The following is an 18,820-nucleotide window of genomic DNA, read 5'->3' on the forward strand; positions in this document are numbered from 1 at the left end:
ACTTCGTGTTGTCTGGCTTGTGCTAGGGTTTCAAGTAGCACAAGGGCCTGAATGAGATGAGCAGGGAGGCAGGGACGCTTCCTGGGCTCTGGGCAGGCATCTCCCCTTGAGGCACCCTGCATTTGTGCCTGTACTGCGAGGTCTTGAAGCCCCTGTCATTGAGGACTTGGGAGCTATCTTTGTTTGTAGACCTTCCCTCCCCACCAGAGAATAGCCAGGAGAGGGAGTGAACATAGGGAGGGTGGAAAGTTCAGCTCTCAAATCCTGATCCTGTCCATGCCCCTGCACCCCGTCTTTCTGGAGCTGGAAGGGCCGGTCCTGTCACCTCACTCACAAGCGTGTGGTTGGGAATGTTCAGAGTTGTGTAGCTGACTCTGCTGATCCACCTTTGTCTCCTGCCATTGCCAGCGGATTACCACAGCAACGGTTACACTGTCACCAATGGCTGGAAGATCCACAACACGGCCAAAAACAAGTGGTTTGTCTGCATGGCCAAGACAGCGGAGGAGAAGCAAAAGTGGCTGGATGCCATCATCCGTGAGCGGGAGCAACGTGAGAGTGAGTCCTCTGGGGAGTGGCTGCTTTGGGGGGCTTTCCCGGGATCCCTGGGGTGTGGATGGCTTCCCGCAGGCTGGTCACTTCTGTAGAGTGAGGGCTGTGCCTAGGGAGGGGGCATAGGGTCCTCTCTAAGAAGGTCAGAGTTGCTAGAAGCAGGCCTTGGAAGGGGCAGGGAGCTCTGGGGCTGTATTAGAACTTGGTGGTATCTTAGATCACCAGAGGTCATCTGGTTTAGCCCTCTACGTAGATAGTGAAACTGAGGCCCAATGGAAGGGACTTGCCCAGGGTCATGTCGATATGGTTGGTCATCCTGGGATTCTTGACACCCTTCACCCTTGAGGTTTGGTAGCCAAGATGCTCTCTATAAGATGCCTTTTCTCCTCCATAGTTCTATTCCCTTCACTTGGGGTTCTTTGTGTTAGGGATTCACTGAGTCTGTGCTGGAGAGGAGGGTCTTTGGGGGCTACCCATTGCTGTGGTCATGAATCTCTCTGGGCTCAGGCACCTCTGAGGCAGCCTCCATAGGAAGTGCGGGGTTGGGTGTGATAGTTGGATAAGGTTGGGGTGGGTACTGGACTGTTGTACAGTTACCACTAAGCTTGGAAAAGTGAGGTTTGATGTGTTTGGGGCAAGTTACTTTAGCTGCCCAGACCTCAGTGATGTCATCTGAGACGGGATAAAAGTTCCTGCTTGGCAATTTGACAGATGGTCCTAAAATCTCTCCTGACCTCTCAAATGTGCCATAGACATCTCACACTTGCCATGTCTAATCAGAACCCTTTATCTCCATCAGACCTTCTGCCCAAACCTGCTCATCCCATCGACTTCTCTGTTTCAGTAACTGGCTCCTCTCTTCTCTCACCAGTTCAGATTCAAACTCTTGTGTCATCTCTGATTTTAACCTGCTTCCCACAATAGATCAAATCCTTCTTTTTTTTTTGAATATTTTTATTGATTTCAGAGAGAGGAAGGGAGAGGGTGAGAGAGATAGAAACATCAATGAGAGAGAGTCATTGATTGGCTGCCTCCTACATACCCCCTGCTGTGGATCGAGCCTGCCATCTGGTCATGTGCCCTAATAAGAATCAAACCTTGATCTCCTGGATCATAGGTCAGTGCTCAGCAGCTGAGCCACACAGGCTGGGCAGATCAATTCCTTCTAATTCTGCCTTTCACATATGTGCCAGACCCATTCACTTCTCTCCTATCCCTGCTTGTACCCAAGCAAAAGTCACTGTCACCTCTCAAGAATATGGGCCCAGCATGACTAGATCCATTGATTTGATTTTATTTTTCTAGAAAAGCTAGACATCTGGATTTTAAGGTGATATTTCCTGATTTTAAATATTGTATCAAAATTTATTAAAATGTTATTAGGCCAAATAAGCTACTGAAGTTGGCCCCTGGTTGTGACATCTGAAACTGATCAGGGCTGGGTGTATAGTCAGGGCTGGGGCAGGGTTCAGGGGTGTGGCCTGGCCTCGGTGTGGCAGATCAGGATCTTTGTGGTCAGAATCGAAGATTGTGGTCAGTGCAGAGCATATGTGATCATGAGTGGGATGTGGCCTGAGAGGGCCTTGGTTGTTGGAATTGAGGTGTTGTTGAAACCCCGACCTCTGGGCTGTGTTTACAGGGGTGGCGGTTCATGCTGTGGTCAGGAGCACGGATCTGAAGCCAAACTTCCTGGGTCTAAATTCTGCTTCTACTGCTTCTAGTTGTGTAACCTTGTACTGAGAACTTAATTTCTCTGGGCCTCAGTTTCTTCATCTGTGAAATAGGGATAACGATACTTGCTTGTGGGTTTCCTGAGGACTTGGTGGCACATAGTAGGTATTTATAGTGTTTTCTGTGATTGTGTGTCATTCCTATTATTGTCAGTTGTCAGGGTCCAAGTAGAAAATGGGGGCAGTGATGTGGGTCAGGGTCCTGTGTGTATTGTATTTTCTAGAGAAATGGCAGATATCCATCCCTGGCTGAAAGGAAGATTTCAATAGGCTTTTCAATAACCTCTGAATTTGAAAACCGATTCTCAGGTTGAAGGCTTGAATAAGCTTAACTCCTTATTACTCTGGGACTTAATTTGTCTGGGCCTCAGCTTTTGCCATCTGTAAAATGGAGGTTAGCCACCCTCCCCAGCCCGGTTCTTTCGAGGAGCCTAGGACAGTGACCACAATGCAGTGAGTGCTCTAATGATGGCCACTGCCTGGGGGAGTAGTTGGGGGCAGCAGTAGGGGTGTAGCTTTCAGGAGCTGCAGGCCAGCCCCTCCAGTCCCCAGCGCTGGTGCTGTCCCTGGTGCTGACCGTGCCTCCTTCGCAGGCCTGAAGCTGGGCATGGAGCGGGACGCCTACGTCATGATTGCGGAGAAGGGGGAGAAGCTTTACCACATGATGATGAACAAGAAGGTGAACCTGATCAAGGACCGCCGGAGGAAGCTGAGCACCGTCCCCAAGTGCTTCCTCGGCAAGTGAGTGGCCTCACCTTGGCCTCTGCTGGGTCCCTGGGTCTCAGCTGGAGGCTGAAGGCGGGGAGACCATCTGCACCCGCCTGGTTCTTCCCAGCCCTGCCCCTCCCCACAGGAGCCCTCCCGGGCAGAGCACTAAAGCACCCTGAATCCTTGTGGAACGGCCCTCGAAGGTCAAGAAGGATAGTGGGCCCCCATATCAGGTCTTTCAAACCTTTTTGACCGTAACTCACTGCAAAACACAAGTTTTATGTTGCGACCTGGTACATACATCCACATAATGTATGAATGAAGCTGAAGAGCCACAAAACTTACTGTGCTTGATGTATTCTGAAAATATCTGTTCTGTTTTTCTATTCTGTTTCTTTCTATCCTATCCTGTCCTGTCCTATCTGATCCTCTCCTCTCCTTTCTATTCTATGCAAGTAATTTCTTTATTCATTTCAAAAGTAATCCTGAGCAAGACCTATGAAATTGATTTCACAAACTACTAATGGGTTGCCCACCATGGATTGAAAAACTGTGCTCTAACATTCAGGGCAAGAGAAGCCACTGTAGATGTTTCGAGCAGAGAGGTATTTGACACAGGGAGTTGATTACGAAGGTGATGGGAGGTCTGGGAGAGCAAATGTAGGCTCTGTATCAGTCCGCTGGGGCTGCCATGACAAAGTGCCACAGACCAGGCAGCTTAAACAGCAGAAATTTATTTTCTCACAATGCTCGAGGCTGGAAGTCTGAGAACAAGGTTTCCGCGGGGCTGGTGTTTGGTGAGGCCCCCCTTCCCGAGTTACATATGCGAGAGGAAGAGGGGAAGGGTTCCGTAAGCCTTTCAGTGCTTGGGTCCTCTAATTTCTCTCTTGGGAAATGCATTACTTACTACTAATAAAACGTTTTGCCGCCATCCACATTTTATAACCAAGGAGCAAAGGGCTCAGAGCACAGGTGTGATCTGATTGGATCTTGTATTTTTATTTTTATTTTTATTTCTTTTATTGCTTACACTGTTACAGATGTGCCCCGTTTTCCTCCACTTTGCCCACTTCCACCCAGCTCCCTCTCACCCTCTGGCCTTCACCACACTTGTCTGTGTCCATGGGCTGTGCATATATGTTTTTTTGGCTAATTTCTTCACCTTCTTTCATCCAGCCTCCCCCACCCCTGTTCCCTAGGACAGCTGTCAGTCTGTTCCATGCATCCATGCATTTGGTCCTGTTTTGTTTGTTGATTTATTTTGTTCATTAGATTCCACATATAAGTGAATCATATGGTATTTGTCTTTCTCTGCCTGGCTTATTTCACTTAGCATAGTAATTTCCAGGACCATCCTTGCTGCCACAAAGGGTAAGAGTTCCTTCCTTTTTTACAGCTGAGTAGTATTCCACTGTGTAAATGTCCCACAGCTTTTTTATCCACTCATCTACTGATGGGCCCTTGGGCTGTTTCCAGATCTTGGCTCTTGTGAATAGGTTGCTATGAACATAGGGGTGCATATGTTCTTTCTGATCAGTGTTTCGGGATTCTTAGGATATATTCTAAGATGTCTGTCTTTGGATTGGATCTTAAACCCAGGTTTCATTCACCTGGGGTGGGGGCATTCACCTGGGGATTGGGAAAGGCAGAAGAAATGCTGCTTTCAGACCCTACTGTGTGTTAGATGCAGTGGTCAACACTGTGGAGAGGGCAGAAGAATGCTGAGAGCTCTGACCTCATGAAGCTGTGGCCCAAATGGGGAGAGAATCTGGCCTGTGAGGCAGGTACTTTATTTAGAATTTATTCACTTATATCTCACTTACTTCTCAAAAGCTTTTGAAGAGGCTTCGGGTAAAAGCCACTGTGCCATAGACCAGGTGAGAAGTGACTTGGATGAGGGCAGTCATAGTGGATATGGGGGAAGAGGGTTGCATTCTGGATTATGTTGAAGGTGATGGCATTTGCTGATGGGGTGAGAACAAAGATAGTTACAGATTGACAGGAAAGTCAGAGTTGCTACTTGCTGAGAAGGGGAAGGAGATGGAGGGAGGAGCAGGTTTCAAGGGATGGGAGTAGAGCTCAGAGGCTCTGTTTGGATGGTTGTACTGAGACTATTAGACACCTGGATGGAGATGCTGACTTCTTAGTTGGATATAAAATCTTGCCTCGGGAGAAGTCTGGGTTGGAGACCTGAGTGCAGATGTGGGCATTTAGATGGTCTTTAAAGCCACAGAGACTGAATGAAATATGAAGAGGTTGTATAGAGAGAGATGAGGCAGGGACTGGGTTTTGGAGCCTGATGGCCTTTGGAGGAAGGACCAGCAAAGGAGTGTGAGGGGGGTGGGCAGAGAGTGGGGAGGCACTCAGGGCGAGTGTGGTGCTTGGAAGCTGGGTGAAGAAAGTTGCAGAGACAGTGGGAAACAGAAGCTTAGGTTTGGACATGTTAGGTTGAAGTACCTGGTAGACATTCAAGTATCAGTGTTGGACGGGCTGTTGGAGATAGAGTGTGGAGCTGGGCAGACTGATTGATCATGGTCTGAGGCATGTGGTTGGCAGCACAGCAGGCAGAAGATTTGGGCGGGGGGTGTCCCTGAGGGGTCACCAGGATGCCCTGTATTTGGGCTGCCATTTTGTCCTCTGGGGTCAGCCACCCCAGCTCCAATCTCCCTGGGTGGAGAGGAGATGTGGGCCCCAGACCTTCGGGCTGTGGGAAGTGAGGAAGGGACAGCCTGGCTGCTCTCCATCAGTTAATCCCTAATCCTTGGGCAGAAAGGATGTTTTTCTCTCAGGAGGGGCCTTCTTCCGCCCCCCGCCGCCAGGGTAGGAGGACCTCCCCACCTCCTGCCAAACCCCTCTGAGAGCATAGTCCAGCTGGATGGGATAACCTGTCTGTGATTAGAGCTCCAGTGAGTGTTCCGTCTCCTCAGGAAGGATTAGGGAGCTTTCTTTTACTGCCCATTTGAAACAGGGCCAGAGTTGAAGCTTGTTGTGTAATCACTGGGGCCTTAAGGACCTGTTGTCCTGCAGGAGACTGTTCTATAAAACACTTTTCCCTGCATGGCTTTGCTCTGCACCCAGCCTGGGGCTGTGATCTCCTCCTTCCCTGCCCAGCTCAGCTCCTGAGCCTTCTCCAGGAGCATCCTGGCCCCTTGGGTGGAAGGAGCCGGCAGCCACAGGGACATCATTATCGAGTCTTTTTCTGCTCCAGGTGCTGGCATGTGGCCATGCCTTTAACCCTCGTATAGCACTGTGAGGCTGGTTACTGCCATTATCCCCATTTTAAGGCTGAGAAAACTGAGGCACAGAGAGGGAAAAGGACTACAAGTGGGGAGCTGGGATTTGAATCCAGGTCTCTCTCCCACAGCACTCTGCCGCATTGATCCATTTCTATCTCTATTCAGCACATTTCATTTTTACTTGATAGTAACTTTTTCTCTGTCTCCACTGCTAGACAGGGAACTCCATGAATACCAGATGTGTCTGAAATATCTTTATAATCTTCAGACTTGGACTCAAGTCCTGGAGCTCCCACCTTCTACCTGTGACAGTGGGTTAGAAAGTGACTTGGGGCAAGTTTCTTAACTTCTCTGAGTCTAGTAAATGATCGATTAGTGAGAGAGAATAAAATATGCCTGATAAGACTGTTGGAGAGTAAGTGAGAAAATGCATGTGACATGCTCAGCACAGTGCTGGCAAGAGTGATAGAAATGTCTGTTGGGCTTAAGGAGTGGCCTGTTCCTGCCCAACTCAGAGACAAAACTCACAGATACCACATGACAAAAACCAAGGAATAAAATCTGTATATTACTATGGAGCCATCATGGGAGGAACCTGGTGTTTGTCCTCTGGGATCCTCAGGTTAGCTGAGGAGACAGAATCAATTCTTCATTCACTCATCCCATTCACTCAGTGTTTACTTACTATGTGCCAGTTGTGAGCAGGACAAGTGAGATCTCTGACCTCATGGAGATAACCGGCCAACTGGGGGCTCAGCAAATAGACAAGTAGACAGATACAAATACAAATAAATAAAGAAGGGAATTTCAGAGAGTTGAAGGTGCTGTAAGGAAGAACGTAGGTTGGTATAAGGAGGTAAAGGAAATGGGGTGCTATTTCAACAGAGTGATCAGGAAGAGCCTCTCAGGGGAGGTGACATTTTAACCAAAGTCTGGATAACAAGCGAGAGCCAGCCCCGAAAATATCTGGGGGAACAGCAGCCTGGCAGAGTACAAAAGCTCCAAGGTGGAATGAGCCTTGAGTAAGTAATTGAGGAACACCGAGGTCAGTGTGGCTGGAGGAAGTGAGCGGCAGGGGGTTGGGAGACAGTGGCACAGGGGTTGACGGGTTAGGTTACGCAGGTAAGGGGGTAAGAGGTTCAGTTTTTATTCTAGGTGCTCTGGGAAGCCATTGAAAGAGTCTAAGCAGAAGAGGGAGATGAGGGTGAATCATCATGCAGGCTCTGAATGAGGACACTGTCAGAGCTGTTAGAGCCCAGGGGACAAGATATGATGGCTTGTCCAGCAGGGGCAGTCAGGGAAGGCTTCCTGGAAGGAGAAAGCCCCTGGTTTTACCCTTGACAGAGATCAGATATTGTTCAGTTGTTCACGTCTGCCAGAATGGAAGCTCTGAGGTGGAAGAGGCCTCGCTGTCACATCTACCTGTGTGCATAGGTGCAGGGTATTAGCATATTGATCAATAATGACTTGTCGAACATTGCCACAGATATCTTCAGGAAGTATCTGAGTTTACCATAAACCTCCCAGTCCCTACCCTCATGGAGCTCAAGGCTATGGAAAAGAGGCGAGAAAAGGGGATTCTTGAACTGGGTGGTGAAAGGTACATTGGGTCTCAGCCAGGGGACTTTCCTAGGAAGACTGCGAAGACATACCTGTGTATCCCCTGTGGCCAGCATTGGGCTTGGCACATAGTAGGCTGAATACATGTTTACTGGGTGAATGATTCTGGGGACCAGGAAGGAAGGAGGGATGAAAGCTGGACACATGTTAACTTTTGGCTAGTCCTCTATTCCCTGAATTTCAACCACCACCAAACTAGGCTGACCTTCTCTCTGTGTCCCCAGATCACTGCTCCGAGTTATATCCTACTGGAAGACTGGATCTTGCTGCTCTTTGCAGCCCCCAGCAACTGGCAGATTGCTGGTTTCCTAACCTTACTTCACTCAGGGCCTTTGTGTATGCTGATCCCCCTGCCTAGAACACCCTTCACTGTACCCCAGTGGTGGTAAATGGTTCCCCACTGACCCAGCACAGTTCACAGTTCACAGATGTGTTTTCCGTAGGCCACATGGTGCTTTCAGAAAAATTTTGACTAGATATCTGCATTTACCAGTTGGGAGATTTCACAGGAAATGTGGGATTTCTGGCTCCTCTTGAAAAGCCATAGGATGCCTTAGTCTTCCCCTGCAGCCCAGGCAGCCACTCCCCAGATGCACCCTGTTGAGGCCCAGAGAGGGACAGCAGCTTGCCCAAATTTGCTCAGTAAGCTGTGAGCCCTCCTTAATCTTCTAAAAGGGGCAAGTTGGCTCAGAAGCAGAAACATGGTTACTGTCCTCTGGTCTGTCTTCTCCTGTCGTAGCATCTGCTGTGGGGCACTTCCTGTCCCATCCCCAACCCTGGCCACAGGGCTGTGGGTCAGTGCCAGAGGCAGCCCCCAACGGGACAAGGGGTGGGCAGCCGGATGCTGAGCCTCCAGCTTCCGAGAGTGGGCACTCAACATCTGTTCACTTCTGTCAGCTGCTGGCAACTTCCTCCCTGTCCCTGAGTTTTGGGACTTAGAGAATGGAACCGGGGGTGGGCAGGACCTGGAACAGTCTCTTCCCCACCTGGGGTCCTGCTCCACAAAATAGATCTATTTCTTCTATGCCCCCACTGCGCCTGCACCCGGAGCTCTCTAAATGCCTCAGCACATACAGCTACCTACACACGAGGCAGGTCTTTGCTCAGCAAACCCTGGAAAGCTAAAAATAGCCCTGCCCCCCTCTGGCCCTGTAATTGGAGGCCGGACAGCTGGTTTTGATAAGCAGGAGAGCTCTGTGCTCTGGCCAGCTGCCACCTGCTTTCATTGAACACAGATTGCTCGGCGGAAACAGTCCCGTTCCCAGCTCTCCCTTTTCCTGCTGACTTCGAGTGGGTTGAGCTCTCACTGGGCCGGGAGCTGGGGTCTCGCTGGGCCTCTGCCCCACTGGGTAGTCACATGGGATTTGCCCACTTCCCTCTGGCCTGTGAACACTGCTTTCTCCCCGAGTCCTCCTCCTGGTCCCAGAACATTCCTTCTTGCTCGATGGTTCACTCCTTCATCTGTTCGGTAAATGATTACTGAGCCCTCCTGTGCTTTGACCCTCTTCTAGGTTCAGAGGGTGGAGCCATGCATGTGATAGCATGGAGATAACACTCTGGTTGGGGGAGATGGCTGATAAACATATAAATAAATCTGCAAACAGTACAACTTCAGACAGTTACAAGTATTGAAAAGGAAGTAAAACTGAGATGTGATGGGTTGTGTGGGGGTAAGGGTCTACTTTTGATGAGGTGGTCAGGGAAGGCTCCTCTGAGGAGTTGACATTTGAGCTGAGACCTGAAGGATGAAAAAGAAGGGCTACCTGAAGAGCTGGGGAAGAGTGTTTCCAGGCGGAGGGAACAGCAAGTGCAGAGGCCTTGAGGCAGGCAGAAATCTGGCATTCTTTTTTAAAGAAGGGGAAGGTGGTGGGTGTGGCTAAAGCATAATAAGTGAAAGACATAGGGGATGGATCCATGGGGATGGGGCACTTTCTGCAGGGCTTTGTTCTCATGCGGGAGGACTTTTTTGTTTTTGTTTTTTTCTCCTGAGAGTAACGGGAAAGCCCATTGGAAGGTTTTGAGTAGGAGACTGACATGATTTGATCACCATTAACTCTCCACAGTTATCTTTCTGACTCTTACTTCTTCGTGCTTGTTTGTTTTTTCATTCCTTCTGTTCATCCATCCATCTAGCCATCTATCATTCATTCCCTCGCCCATCTACCCGGTTATCTCTCTACCCATCTTCTCATGTTCCCCTCCACCCACCTACTCGCCAGTCTTTCCAGCCACCTATCATTCATTTGTCTGTGAAGTCAGCCATGCATCCATTCATTTACCTACCCACCATGTCTCCATCTATCCATCCTCCCATCCTTTCACTCTCCCATCCGTCCATCCGTCTGTCTGTCCGTCCATCCTGAGGCAGGGCCTGGGGTCTGGTTATGCTTACTTCTCTGTTGATCATGGGGAAAAGCACAAGGCCTCAGCACAACCCCCAGGGCTGTGGGCCCCTAAGCTTTGTTTCCCTGAGGGAAGCTTCAGCCATCATTCCCAGGAGTGGGCGAGGCCAGGCCAGCTTAGTGTTGGGCCCCAGGGGTCCCAGGACTGGGGGGTCCTCTCAACCACACCTTATGTTCCTGGCAGTGAGTTTGTTGCCTGGCTCCTGGAAATTGGTGAAATCAGCAAGACTGAGGAAGGAGTTAACTTGGGCCAAGCCTTGCTGGAGAATGGCATCATCCACCACGGTGAGTGGGGGCTGGGCCACCGGTGGGCCAAGGAACGGGAATAGGTCAGACCCCACAGTGCTGTTTCCATGGACTCAGAGGCTGTTTCTGTACTTCTGTGCAGCCACCCTGTTCCCTGGGCACAGTGGGGTCCCAGGAATGTGGATGCCCTTATAAAACTGCTCACTCCCCTAGTGTAACAGCAGAGTGGGGACACGTTGAAAAGGTGGGGGCAGGGGAGCAGAATTTTCTATCTGTTCCTTCAGAAAAGGCAAGAATCATTTGTTTAAGTTTATTGAGTGCCTACTTTGGGCCAGACACTGTCCACACAGTGGTGAACGGGACAGATGAAAACTCTTGTCTTCGTGGGGCCAAGCTTCTAGTTGTGGGGAGAAGACAGTAAACAAGATAAATGAAAACAAGTGTATAGAGGTGGCGGTAAGTGCTAGGGAGGGAGAGAAAGCAGGGAGTGGGGTTCAGTTTTGAATAGGCGAATTGGGAAAGCCTCACTGACGAGGTGAGGCTGGAGCCAATACCAGAGAGAGGGAGGGGGCTAGGTGGGCTTTGGGGTTCCAGGCAGAGGGAACAGCCAGTGTGAAGTCCCCAGGATAGGAGAGTCAGTGGTTTGTTCAGGGAATAAAAAGGAGGCTGGGATGGCTGCTGCGGAGTGGGCATGGGGAGTGTTAGATGAGGTCAGGGGGCACAAGGCCAAGGGGAGTGTTCAGGGGATAAGGTCCAGGATCCGATAGGGGATTGCAGGGTCTTTTGCTTTACTCTGGGTGACATATGGTTTTTGAGTAAAGACTCGCCTAGACTCAGACTTTAACAGGATCCTTTTGGCCGCCATGCAGAGAGTGGACTGTTGTGCCAAGGGTAGCAGCAGTGTGCCCAGCCAGGAGGCAGCTGTGATATTCCAGGCGGGAGATGGAGGTGGCTTGGACCAAGTGGGAGTGTAGAGTCAGATTCTGAATGTTTTGAAGAAAGAACCTACAGGATTTGCTAATGGATGCAAAGTGGAGAGTGAGAGAAAGAGAGAAACATCAAGGGCCCCTCAAGGCCATTGTGTAGAGGTGGTTCCATAAATCCTGGCAGTGTGGTCTCAGACCCATCACACTTGGTCCCCACACAGGCTTTGGTGATCTAGCTCAAAGGAGATGCTGGCCTGTTGTAACCAACATGGGCTGGATCCAGGGGGGTTTCTGGGCCTCTCATGACCCAAGTTGCAGGTCTCAGCAAGGCCCTGCAAGTAGCATGGGCAGGAGTTCAGTGAAATTTCATTTGGCACAGAGCCTGGCCAAGTGGAGGGTGGTGATGGTGGGCTTGGGGCTGAGGGGGCCTGCTCTGCTTCACTGCCCCCCTGGTTCCTTCTAGTCTCTGACAAGCACCAGTTCAAGAACGAGCAGGTGATGTACCGCTTCCGCTACGACGATGGCACGTACAAGGCCCGGAGTGAGCTGGAGGACATCATGTCCAAGGTAGGGACCTCGTCACCCTGACCCCATCATCCTGCCCCCTCAGTCACCACAGAGCAGGCCTGTGCCCCAGTGGCCTCTTCTCCTCCTCCACTTCCCCCACCGGTCTCCTCTCCCTCTCTCCCCCACCTACCTGTTCTTTCTGGGGAGCCACCTCTCCCAGGAGCCTGGATTTGGAGGCCCCTGGAGGATGTGGCCTGATCCCAAACCCCCTTTTTTTTCTTTCAGGGTGTGAGGCTTTATTGCCGTCTTCACAGCCTCTATACCCCCGTGATCAAGTAAGTTACTCCCTCCAAGCTTTAGTTTCACCTCTGCCTCTCCTCAGCTCTGTGGCCTTTGGCTGATAACTGCACTGAGCCTGGGTCTTCATCAGATGGGGCCAATAATCGCACCTACCCTGTAGGTTTGTTAGTAGGGCTGAGTGAGTTTTTTGGGAAATACTGCAACATGGTGGTGAGTTTGAATCTCAGCCCTGCCAGTTACCAGCTGTGTGACCTTGGGCAGAGTTACTTTTTCCTCTGTGGAATGGGGATAATAATAGGATCTACCTCAGGGCCTTTGCACTTGCTCTTCCCTCTGCATGAAATGCTCTTCCCATACTTACATGCATATTTGCTTCCTTCCTTCAAATGTCTCAGAGAGGAGCCTTCCCTGACCACCTTCCTGAAGTATCACCATCGGGTCCCATTGTCCTCCTTACTTCACTTTGGTTTTCTTCTTGAACTTGTCAGTGTGTCAGTTGACATGTATTTATTTCTTTATCTGTATACTGTCTCCCCCCCCCCCGCACTGAGTTGTAAACTCACCAAGGGCAGGAACGGCACCTGGAACAGCGCTGTACAGTCGAACTTTCCACACTGATAGAAATGCTCTCTATCTGTGCCATCCTGTCCAGTGGCCTCTAGTCCTATGTGGCTCTCAAAACCTTGAGACTGAGGAATGTGATCTGAAGTTTGATTTAATGTTAATTGATTGAAAAATTAATTAACATTAATTAATTTATGCAGGCCTAGGGTAAAGTAGCACTTAGTGTTTGTTGAGTAGTAAATGCTGAAAGGTAATGAATCTCTTTTGCCTGTGTTACTGCATCTTTGAAATGGGCCTAAGAATAGCTTACACCTCTTGGGTTGTCACGAGGATTCAATTTGAATGGCACCTGGCACCTAGTGAGTGCTGTGGAAATGCCAGTGATTGGTGGTTCTCTTTACCATGAGGCTTATGGTTGTGGATGAAGGGTCAGAGAGGTTGGCCCGGCTCTTATCCAGGTGTAGAGTCCTCTGTCCCCGTTGTGACAGCTTTTATTACTCTCAGAGGAGCAGAGAGGAGGGGGCCCTTCCTGGCATTTGCTGGCCTTGTTGGCCTTTGGCCTCATTGGAAGTCAGGCCCTGGGAACCACTTTCATCTCCAGACCTGCCTCCACTTTCTTAGCCCCTCCCCTGCTGCTCTTCTGCGAGTCCCAGAAGAGCATCACCTGTCACCTGCCTGCTGGGCTCCCTAGCTCCTAAAAACCTGAGCAAAACTCCCCAGCTTGACCTTATCAGCCTCGGCATAGGCTGGCCACATAAAGGCTGAGAAATTATTACAATTTGGTTGCTAGATCAGCAGAACCCTTTGTTTCAGGACTGAGCAGGAGTTTAGAGGCCACATGGGTTGGAACATTTACCCCAGAAAGAACCAGGAATGTCACAGGCCCCTGCCCTCTGCTTAGTCCTGATTCTCCCCACTGGCCCTTGTCCTCGAGGAGGCATAGCCTCATTGGAATAGTTTGTTACTGTCGAAGACAGGAATGTTAACAACAAAAGAAACAAAAAAGGGAAGAATGAAAGTTTTTCTCACTACTCAGAGGAAATCAGCTTTCTATAGTCGCAGTGCTGTTGACATTTGGGATGTTTAGCAGCATCCCTGGTTTCTACCTGCTAGATACCAGTAACACCTCCACCTCCCGCCAGGTCATCATGGCCAAAAATGTCTCCAGACACAGCCAGGTGTTTCTTGGGGGCAAAGTTGCCCCTGCTTGAGAACCCCTGGGCTGGAGAGAGGAGACTTAGAGCCGTTTACTCCTGCCCCCTCCCTCTATAGGTGAGAAGGGGGTCCTGGGTTGGGAAAGACAAGCCCCAGGTCACACTGTGAGGGAGGTGTGGAATCCTGGCCAAGACTCCCTGCCCAGTGCTGTCCCCAGCTCCTCCCCCTGCCTCCCAGGCCTAGAGAGCCTGGAAACCCTTGGATCCGGAGCACTAGGGCAGGAAAACAGGGTCTATTTCAAGATGCTCCCACCTCTATTTCAAGATGCACTTCCTCCTCTCCACAGAGACCGGGATTACCACCTGAAGACGTACAAGTCGGTGCTGCCTGGGAGCAAGCTGGTGGACTGGCTGCTGGCTCAGGTGAGAACTACCGTGACCGTCTCGCTCTGCCCACGACTAAGGGGCTAACCAGGATGTAGCACTTTGAGGACTTTATCTTTTTTATTTTTTACTTGTGGTAAAATACACGTAACACCATCTTAATCATTTTAAAGTATATAGTTTAGTGGTTTTAGGTACATTCCCATTGCTGTGCAGCCCTCCCCACCATCCATCTCCAGAGCTCTTTTCATCTCGCAGAACTGAAGCTCTGAACCCATTAAACGCTAACTCCCCACCCTCCCTCCCCCAGCCCCTGGCAGCCACCATTCTACTTTCTCTCTGTGAATCTGACTGCTCTAGGCACCCTATATAAGTGGAATCATACGGCGTTTGTCTTTCTGTGTCTGGCTTATTTCACTCAGCATAACGTCTCAGGGTTCATCCATGCTATAGCATGTGTCAGAATTTCCTTTCCCTTACAGGCTGAATAACATTCCATGGCCCAGATGGACCACATTTTATTTATCAGATCATCAGTCAATGGGTGCTTGGGTTGCTGCCACCTTAAGGCTTTCAGTTTTAAAACTGGGATGGTCCTGGGCAAATTGGGACAAGTGGGTCTCATCTTGGCACCAGTGTGGAGCCTCCATGTGAAACTTGCCAAGTTGCTGCTTTCACATAAGTTGCCAGTGGGCAGGGGCTGGGCGGAGGCTTGGCAAGTCTATGCGTCAGTTTTGCTGCAACTTCCCAAAGGTGTTTGTTCCATCAAAGTGCCATGGACACCCCTGTCTGCCTGCCTCTTGTCCTTTATGGCTCCTGTTTACGGGGCGATTACTTGGGCCAGGCACTGCCTGGGCTCTGGGCATTATCTCACTGAGTCCTCCAACTCATTTACAGCTGGGGCAACGGGGCCCCAGAGAGGCCGAATGTCTGGCCCAGGGCACACAGCCTCGTAGCAGCAGAGCTGGAACTCGAACAGCCCTGTGTCACCAACTTGTGCCTCAGTTCTACAAACTTTTCAGGGAGCCTGTGAGAACGTTCATTTGTAAGCTGTAAAAAGAATGCATTGGCTCCAAAGATGGGGAAACAACGGCACAAAGTGGATAAATGTTTAAACGTTTACAGCTTTATGTCAGCCTTCATTTAGCCTTCATAACAACCTCATTCCATTCAAAAATAGTTTACTGGCTGGATTTTCTCATGCCACGCAAATTCCTGACGGTTGCCTAGAAATCACAGCAAATCTGTAAAGTAATTGTTTTTTGGCGTCAAATACCTTCAAAAGCAAGTTTAGGAGAATCCTTTAAATTATGTTACAAGCCAAAAAACATAGTTAATATAGGATGTGGGTGCATTTTGATCTGTTTGCTATGATGTGGGATCCCAAGGTCTGGAATGTCTTGAAATGACCCTGGGATGTAAATTCAGATTTGCACATTTGAGGAAACTAACCATTGTGCTACACTGCCCTCTCCTAAGGATCCCATGAAACCACCCCAGAGCATACTTTACCTATAGCCAGGCTGACCTGGGTTCAAGGTCTACCTCTGCCACTTCCTAGCTGAGTGATCTTGGACAAGCTACTTAACTTCTCTGTGCCTCAGTTTCCACACCTGTAGAATGAAGCTAAAAAAAGTATCTTCTCCTTTAGGTTATTTTGAGGATCTAATGAGTGAATCATTTAAAGGGCACCTGGCATAGAGCAAATGTAAATCTTATTATGATTCCTCATCTCCTTCATAAAGGATTCAGGATAGCTCAAAATGATAGGCAGTGAGGAAGGCTGAAGAAACTGTGGAGGGACCTGGGGCCCAGGAACAGTAAGACAAGGAACAAACAGAGGGTGGGGAGGGCACAGAGTCCAGCCTCCTGAATGTGCTGCAGTGACAGGTGAGGGGTGACAGGTGGCTTAAGTTCTTTGGTCAAAGCCCAGAGATGCATGTTTCAGGGCTCTCTGACATGACACTTCTCACATTTTGGACCTTTCCATGGCTTCATATTTCCCGAGCTCCATCAGTGCCCACAGCTGCCTGTTGGCTTTAAAGCCTGATGTGGACATTGCCCTAAGTGTCCAATCCCAGGCATAAGTGGGTCACTGAGATGGTGAGAAATCAGTGGATCTGAGACCTATTTGGAGATGGAAGGCACAGGATGCATTGCTGTGGGTGGGGTGGGACTCAAGGACAGTCCTGGGGTTTTGGCTCAATGGGTGGCCGAAAGTACCATTTACAGTGATGGGAAGATGGGAGGAGACGCTGGTTCGTTGGGTGTGGGAAGGCGCTGCCTTTGGGTGCCCACTGGACTGCCCAGTGGGTGGGTAGAGGAGGGGCAGACTTTGCATGCTTGACAATCAGGTAACATCTCTGCTGCAGATATTCTGTTCCTTGTCAGCTCTTGGGTGGTATTTGAAATGAGAGGTTAAAAGAGGGTGGAGAGAAAATTGACAAGAGAGCCATTAGCTTATCCCTTTTTTTCTTTGAGCACTGTGTACCAGGCACTGTCTTAGGTTCTGGGGACACAGCAGTGACCAAGGCAAAGTTCCTACCCTACTGGATCTTAAATTCTGGTGAGGGGTAGGGGAGACATTTAATAAACAAGAAAAAGAAGTGAAACATATTGTATGTTAGCTGGTGCTAGGTGCCGGCATGGGGGTTAGCACAGAGCGTGTAGGAGCTGCGGAGGAATTTACCCTTCAAATGGGTGGGGTGGTGCGGTTTCCACAGGGGGCCAGAGCAGGCTTATTGAGCAGGAACATTTGAGCAGAGACCTGAGGGAGGAGGGGAGCAAGCCAGAGGGATGTCTGGGGATGGACCTTTCTCTAAGGGGACTGCATCTCAGAGGCTCGGTGTTAGGTGAGCTTGGTGTGTCCGAGAGCAGTGAGGAGGTTGGTGCGGCTGGAGTGGCATGGGCGAGAGGGAGGGGTGATGGGGAAGCCTGTGGGCCGCCAGTCACACGGAGCTTTGTAGGCCATTGGGGGGCTCTGCCAACTACAGGGCTCTGAGCCCAGAAGGGACCGCATCTGACTTTGGTCTGACTGTGTGGATCACAGCTGTAGGGGATGAGGCTGGCAGGAGGAGACCAGGGAGGAGGCAAACTCAGGACTCCAAGCAGGGGAGCATGGTGCCTGACAACTAGGTGGCCGTGGGGAAGGTGGCAGAAGTGGTCATATCCTGGATTTTTTTGAAGGTAGATCTAATAGTTGCCAGTAGATAGGTGAGGTGTGGGAGGTGACAGATAGAAAGGAGTCTAAAATAACTCCAGCGTCCTTGGCTGAGCTGGGAAAGGTCAGGACTGTACTCTGGAGCCCTCCGGAAGGAGGAGGAAACCAGCAGTGCCAGAGTTGATTCCTCTTTGGTGATTGGTGTTGGGCATAGTGGGGGCCTCTTCGTGGCCAGTGCTGCCAGATGCTCCACCAGAGTCATGGTCAGTTGGGGGAGGGGGGCCAACTCCCCACCCCCTCCCCCAACAAGCATCCTGTTGTAAGTAGAGGCAGGGGGAGGATACCATGTGGAGTGAAGGAGGCAGCTGACCATGACCTGTGTCTGTCCACTTCAGTACCCCTCCCTCGGCTTGGCCTGGTCTGGGGACACAGGGAAGCTGATTGGAGCCGATGCAGGAGTATGACTTGCAGGAGATTGACTGAAGGACAGCTGGCATCTGGCTCTGGGTCAGGAAGGGGGGAGGAGGGCGTGCCTGTGGGTTTCTCTGCGGGGAGAGGTTGGTGATGTAGACATGACCTTGAAGACTGGTTATAGCGAGTCTTCCCCACCTTGTACCTTAGCAGGAAAGTCAAGAAAACATATAATTGTGTGGTTCAGGAGGATTCTTTTGTTTTGAACACATCTTCATTTCTGACTTCTAGGTCATTCTGCTCCTTGAAACAAAATGTTGATTGAAACCCACTGATTAGCTAGAAATGCTTTTGGCTACATATAACAGGAAAGCTGACTTATACAGTAAAGACATTTTTTTTCTCCCATAACTAGGAATCCACAGTTCATGATCCTAGAGCTCAACAATGCTATTTACACCCAGGCTCTTTCCATCTTTCTGTCCTGCCATCTCCTTGCCAGTTGCTTCATAGCCATAATATGGCTTCCACAGCTCCAGCCATCACATCTGTGCTGACCTAGAGACAAAGGCAGGCAGCAGGGGCAGTTGGAGAGAACTTTCTCATTTTGTGGGGGAAGAAACTTCCCCCAGTCCCCTCTACTCCCCAGTGGTCTTCTTCTTAGGTCTCATGGGCCATATGTGTCCCATGTGTACCCCCAAACCACTCCCTGGGAAAGAGAACCAGGGATTGCTGAGCGTGGCTTAGAATTTCTCAGAACTTATCCCTTGAGGCTGGGGGAGGGACTCCCTACCCATTACTTGGACAAATCAGAGTTCTTTTAACTCTGAGGATAAGGTAGGTATCAGCCCTTCGATAGACAAGCTATGCTTTGTATCAGTTATGATATCCTCTGTGTGTTACCTCATTTAGTCCTGAGA

General features: G+C 50.0%; 1 protein-coding gene across 1 annotated transcript in view; it reads left to right on the plus strand.

The window, feature by feature from the left end:
- PREX1 (phosphatidylinositol-3,4,5-trisphosphate dependent Rac exchange factor 1) overlaps positions 1–18,820 on the plus strand; it is a 158,030-nt gene that overhangs the window by 101,806 nt on the left and 37,404 nt on the right. The window contains exons 9-14 of the mRNA XM_016197354.2: positions 409–558; positions 2,876–3,023; positions 10,433–10,533; positions 11,884–11,987; positions 12,213–12,262; positions 14,293–14,368. Coding sequence (XP_016052840.2) covers positions 409–558; positions 2,876–3,023; positions 10,433–10,533; positions 11,884–11,987; positions 12,213–12,262; positions 14,293–14,368 — 629 coding nt within the window. The remainder of the gene's footprint in view (positions 1–408; positions 559–2,875; positions 3,024–10,432; positions 10,534–11,883; positions 11,988–12,212; positions 12,263–14,292; positions 14,369–18,820) is intronic.

The sequence above is a fragment of the Miniopterus natalensis genome, chromosome 7 (genome assembly GCF_054644295.1).
Source record: "Miniopterus natalensis isolate mMinNat1 chromosome 7, mMinNat1.hap1, whole genome shotgun sequence".
Classification (NCBI taxonomy): domain Eukaryota; kingdom Metazoa; phylum Chordata; class Mammalia; order Chiroptera; family Miniopteridae; genus Miniopterus; species Miniopterus natalensis.